The sequence below is a fragment of the Lonchura striata genome, chromosome 6, assembly GCF_046129695.1.
Source record: "Lonchura striata isolate bLonStr1 chromosome 6, bLonStr1.mat, whole genome shotgun sequence".
Taxonomy (NCBI): domain Eukaryota; kingdom Metazoa; phylum Chordata; class Aves; order Passeriformes; family Estrildidae; genus Lonchura; species Lonchura striata.
This window is the reverse complement of record NC_134608.1, coordinates 10,190,912-10,196,911: the sequence shown is the minus strand read 5'-3', so window position 1 is coordinate 10,196,911 and position 6,000 is coordinate 10,190,912. Positions and strand designations below refer to the sequence as shown.

The window sequence follows — 6,000 nt, the reverse complement described above, 5'->3', positions numbered from 1 at the left end:
TCTTGTACTGGGGACACCACAACTGCATGCAGTGCTCCAGGTGGGCTCTCACAAAAGGGAGCCCTGCTCCAAGCTGCGCCGCGCCGGCGCTGCTCCGAGCCCCGGACTACAGCGGGGCCGGCACGGAGGGCAGGGCCGGTCCCCGGGAGGGCAGGGCCGGTCCCCCGAGGGCAGCGGGGCCGGCACGGAGGGCAGGGCCGGTCCCCGGGAGGGCAGGGCCGGCCCCGAGGCCCCGCACACGCCGGGCGGGGGGCGGGACCTTCCGGTTCATGTCGGCGCTGGGCTGGCGCGGAGGAGCAGCGCGGCCATCTTGCCTCGTCCGGGAGCGGCGGCGGGGCGGGCGGGGGGCAGGCAGGGAGGGAGCGGCGGGCGGGCGGGCACCCACCGAGCGTCCGCAGCCCGTGGGGCGCCGGCCTTCTCGGAGCCTGGGGCGGGCCGCCATGCGAGCGGCGGCGCGGTGAAGCGGGGCCGCGGCGGGGGAAGGAGAGGGCAGCCCCCCGGGCGGCGGGCCTGCGGGGGCAGCGGAGAGAAGCCGGGCTGCGCGGCGCCCCGCTGCCGCCTCCTCCCGCCCGCCCTGCGCTCACCCCCTCCCCCCGGAGCCGCTCCCTCGCCGCCTCCCTTTCCCCGGCTCCATCCCTTCCCTCGGCTCCATCCCCTCCCCGCTGGATGAGGCGGCCCCCTGCGCGCTGCTGACCCCTGCGGACCCCGGCTGTAGGATGAACCCGAAGGACTCGGAGGGGGCGAGGCCGCTCCGCTCCCCGAGGAGGATCTAGTGGGGGGGCACCGACGCGACGCCGCCCCCCGCCAGGCACCTCGTCCTTCATGGTGGCTCCCTGCGACCACCATCTCGGAGCAGACGCGCAGCCCGCGGCCCGTGTGTGTGTGCCTGTGCGCGCCGCCGCCGCGGCCGCCCGAGTGAGGGAAAATGTCCACTCGGACTCCATTGCCCACGGTGAACGAGCGCGACACCGAGAATGTGAGTACCGCGGCCGCGGGGGACCCGCCGCACCGCGCCCGGCCCCGCGCCGCCCGCCCCGCCGCGCGGGCATCGCCCCGCGGGGCGCTGTCAGCAGCCGCCCGTACGCTGCCCAAATTGACGATTTATTCTGAATTGATTATTTTTTTAACCCCTCCACAGCACGGTTCGCCGGCTCCGTGGCGCTTGCGGGCATCCCTCCCCCATCCAAAGCCGGTGCCCCCTCTTTAATTCCCCCTGTACTGTGTGAGTGTCGCAGGGTGGCGAGGATCGGGTTGGTTCTGTCGCTAACGGGGATCCGCGGTGGGGAGGGGAGCGCTGGGGGGCTGCTGCCTTCTCCTGATACGCAAAGTCGCTGCTAAAGAACCCCAATAAACCCCTAGTAAACAGATGGGAATAATTCAGCTTGCCTAGGGGTGGGCTAGGTGACCTAGATAATAGGCCTCTTCCCTGCTTAATTTGCAGGGTTCTCGCTGGTAATGACGCTGTTAGGCTTGTCACCTGTTCAGATGACATTAAAAGGGTTTCTTTATTGGAATTACCCTTTGCGCAAGGGAGCCCTTCACACAGAATACCCCCTTTTTTTTTTTTTTTTTTTTACCTTGACAAAGCCAAGGTTTAGGAATTGACACTTTATTTACAAAATTAAGTCAGTCACAAAGGTCGAATGCTAAAGGAAGAAAGAACAAAAAAAACTAGTCCTACCACATGAGCATATAGCAACAAACGAAGCTCGAGAGGAGACTCCCTTTCTGCAGATAGAAACCGTGTTTCTCCTAAGTTAGAACTTACTTGATCCTGGTGTATCTTGGTGTATTTTTCTGCATAGGCTCTGACATGTCTCCAAATGATAAACAGAAGGGAGTTTTCACTCACTGTAGCCTAAAATGAGTTGATTGGTGAACTTTATGTTCAGCTTTTTGTAAAGGCTATCTGATATTCTTTACAAGGTAGATGCTAAGCTTGATTGAGGAGACGGTGGTTTGTTGGGGTTTTTTTTGGGGTTTTTTTTGTTGTTTTTTTGCGGGGGGAGGTTTGGGTTTTTTTGGGGTTTTTTTTGGTTTTTTTTGTTTTTTTTTGCAAGGGCTTCTTATGTTTTGGACAGGCATAAAAGGTGAAAACTTTGGTTAAATATCAGGAAAAACTGTTGGATTGTTCCAGACCATAAATAGTCCGAGAAAAGTGATGGTAGCCCCATTGTTTAAAACAAGACCAGACAAAGCATTAGAAAACATGCTGCATGGAACAATTACTGCATTACTAGGGATTTAGATTTTATTGACATAATAGGCACTTCTAACTTCTGTGATCTTTATTTGCTTTAGCACTACATGCAACCTGCAGGCTAAGGGCTGTATTGAGCAAAAAGCCAACTAAGCATATTTGGTTGTAAAATCTCAATGAGCTTCCTGTCTTGTGGAAGAAAATAATTAAAATATTATGCAGCCCTTCCTATGCCATGGGGAGAGTTGAAGTTGAAACGTACTCTAAAAAATATTGTGCAGAGTTCATTTGAATGATTGTTTTAGTCTATACCAAACCTGACTGGGGTTTTCAGGTTCCATGTGAATGTATGGAGGCCACATAGTAAGTCATTTTAGAAAGTGTTCAGATCAGATTCCCCAATTAATTCAAACTCTACTGTTGATAGCTTAACAGTGGAAAGACCTAATAATGTGCTCAAGGAAACATAATTATTCACAAGCTGTATGTTCTAGCATTTGAAGTTAGGTTTTTACATGTCTTCCACTTAAGGCACCTTGTTCTCACTTCAAAATACTGGTCTGACACTTCAGTTTAGTTATCTTCATAATCTGACATACATGGATTGTCTTGCTTGCAGATAAATTGCCTTAGGTTTAGAATAAAAGATATTTTTCAACTGCTGTATTCTGTGCTGGTGTCTACACAAATACTTGTAGGTAGTGATATTGACAGGGAGTGATTAATCCAAGTACTTGCCAGATCCAGTGAGCCAAGCCCCCCACCCAGTACAATACCATATTCTTCAGGAAGCTCTCGGATGTTTTGGCCATCAGCTATCTAGAAATTTACCAAACTATTTTATTATGCCTTTCTTAGAAACTAAATTTAAATCTGACATTTAGTCTGTCTGAATTATCCCTACAGTTGTGAACACCAGGTCTCTTATAATACCACATGCAATAATTTTGATACTTCAGCTAACTGTTCTTTACCCCAAATCTGGGTGTGTTACGTTGGCAGGTAAATTGAGCCTTGGTTCATTCTCTTTCACATAAGAGAAGTCTAATTAGCTAGTATTCAGAGGACTCTTTGAAGAGGCTTAGGAGGTGCCAAGGTATTCAGTTAGCCTTTGGGCCATGGTTGTGGACCCCATTAATGCCTTCTCTGCTTGGAAGGTTACCACTGCTGACAAAGGCTTGGCTGGTGTTGAATCTGGTTGAAGTGTGCTGATCATAGCTTATCCATGCCTATACTTGCAGTTTTGAAAATGAAGTTAGCCTCCAGAATGACAGTGAGTGTAAATTACCATTGTCTGTGCTTGCAGTTAACCACGTTCAGTGGTTGGCAGGTCCTGTTGTATAAAAAAGGGTAATTGCCAGTACTTGATTTTTATTTTTTTTTCTTAAGGCTTCTTATCAAGACATGCTGAAGTGGAAATACTGTCACAGTGATTTTCCCCAAAAGCTACTCAGAGCTACCAAGCCTTTAGTGCCTTTGAGATTAAAGAATTTGGCTCCGAGTCACCTGGTTTTGAGAGGAAAGGCATCCCAGATGATCTGTGATCATAGGAACTTCACACTTGGACAGCTGGAAGCTGGCTGGTGGCCTGCAATGAGCTGGCTCCTCATCGCAGAGACAGAGCAGCTCCTCTCTGGCCATGTCTTGTGCAGCAGTGGCTGCCAGCTGCTTAGGGGACAGAAATGCAGGACAGGATCAGATCTTCTCTGTCCTTTTTCAAAATATGTCCTGCACGTGAGAAAGAAAGCAACAGAGACAGCAGAGACCTCCTTCATGCACAGAAGAAGGACTTTAGATGACAGAAGAATGAGTAAACCTGTTTTACTAGTGATGAGAAGGAAGGGAGGGAAGATGGAGGAGAATAGAGTGTGGAAACACAGTGAAAAACAAAAGATGAGAGGAGTCACAGAGGAATGTGAATATGGCAGGATGGAGACTACCAGTGACAAAGAAATAGGAGCAGAAGGAACAAGATTGTGAGGAGTAGGACAACTATTCATTAAAAAAAAAATATTCAAAGAGTGGGAAGATGCTAGCAAACTATAAATAGAAACAAGGAAATACAGGTGGTATGGAGGTTGGAAGATTACTTTTTTTAACAGCATGAAATAGCAAAGAAAAATCTTGGATTAAAGAGTTTAATTAAAACCTCTGTTCATTGCACGGCTGTGGTTTTTTTTGGGGGGAAGGGTAACTGTTTTGAATGTGTTGGTTCTGCAGGCCAATCTGAATTAAAAATTTAAGTAATTTCAGAAAAAGCAAGACTAAAATATACTCTTATCTCCATGACTGTGCCTAATGTGAAAAATTTGCTATTGAAAAATGCCAGCATGATGGCAACTGTGCTTGCACAAAAGGATTTTGTGCAGCAGTAGTACCACCCCTTTTTTTTTCATTTAAAAAGATTTAGTAAAGGCAGGGTTAGGTACAAAAATGTATTTTAAGATACTGGGAAAGTTAGTATGCCTTGGTTTATTACCAATTAACTATGAAATGCATTAGAGCATTTGCAGACAATATGCAAGCTTGCATTGTTCTATATATTATTTATCAGTCTTCTCCTATTACAGATAGATCTGTAATTTGAATGCTTTCTTCTGTAGCATGAAATCCTGTGGGTTTTTTTAAAGAAGGGACTGAGGAGGGAAGCGTTCCTGTCGCCAAGAGTTCTGACAGATTTTCTTCTACAGGACAATCTACACTATTCCATATTTTTCACCAGTTGTAATAAATGTTCTGGTTTTAATTAAATTGGGCAAAGATGGCAAAATAACTAGAAATAAAAAATATTTTAGGCATTCACCTGGCATGTATTTTTTAGTGCCAAAATTCCCCAGAGCAGAAAAAAAACGCTGACGCCCAATAGGCCTGGTACTGTGTCCTCAGAAAATACCTGGTGAGGCTGCATGACATTGCGAGTCGTTAACTGCTAGCATTTTCACATTTTTCAGTGAGACATTGGATTCTCAGCTGTGCTGAGCAGCCTGTGCTGTGGTGTTCAATCAGTTGGCTTCAGTAAGCTCGCACTGATGGGAGGCTGCTGCGAGCATCAGCCTCGGGTGCCCCTTCCCACCCGCGGTTTGTGCCAGCGCTAATTATCACGGGGCTGTGAGATGAGTCTGGTCAGCTCTGATCCGGCTGGTATAAACCCTTAAGAAAAGTGGAGTTATCCCCATTCTGTGGCTGTAAACAGAATGTCCAGTTCAGGTGGGGAAGGTTAGAAATGCTTCCTAGTGTTTTTGTTTTGGTTTGAATTAAGCCAGTGGTAGCACAGCACCCTAGGGCTAGGGTAACTTGAATTGTGCTACAACTACAACCAGATACATATTTACAACAGTGTCATTTGGGATAGTTTATTCCTGGAAATGAACTTCCCCTCCCCTCCCCCCCCCCCCACTTTCTTACATTATTTCAATAATTCAGAAAAACTAGATTGCAGGACCTTACTCCAGAAAATGTCACATAGTTAGACTTAATTCATTAGCACCATCAAATGTGACTTATATTGTGGCCATAGAAGTAGCAGTCTAAAAAACAGAATACAGCTGCAGGAATTGCTGAAAGAAAATAAATGAGAGTAAATACAGTATTTAGTACACTGAACTTCAGAGTCTTCTTCCTAGCTCTTGTTACCCACTCACCTGGTGTCCTTACCTGCTCAATTCTCCATTTTAGTTCTAGCCAAAAGATATATTGTTGATGTAAGCGGGCAGTTCCTGTTGACAACATGTCTCAGGTGACTCAAGTCAAAGGAATTCAAAGAGTGGAGGCATTTGTCTCTCCCAATCTCCATTTCATAT

The 6,000-nt window shown here is 47.5% G+C and overlaps 1 protein-coding gene across 18 annotated transcripts in view; it reads left to right on the top strand.

Annotated features, from left to right (window-relative positions):
- Positions 1-584: 584 nt before the first annotated feature.
- The window catches only part of MARK3 (microtubule affinity regulating kinase 3), a 61,978-nt gene continuing 56,562 nt past the window's right edge, over positions 585-6,000 (top strand). For all 18 annotated transcript variants that reach the window (XM_021528885.3, XM_021528883.3, XM_021528887.3 and 15 more), the window contains exon 1: positions 585-976. In XM_021528885.3, coding sequence (XP_021384560.1) covers positions 926-976 — 51 coding nt within the window. In that variant the 5' untranslated portion in view covers positions 585-925. The remainder of the gene's footprint in view (positions 977-6,000) is intronic.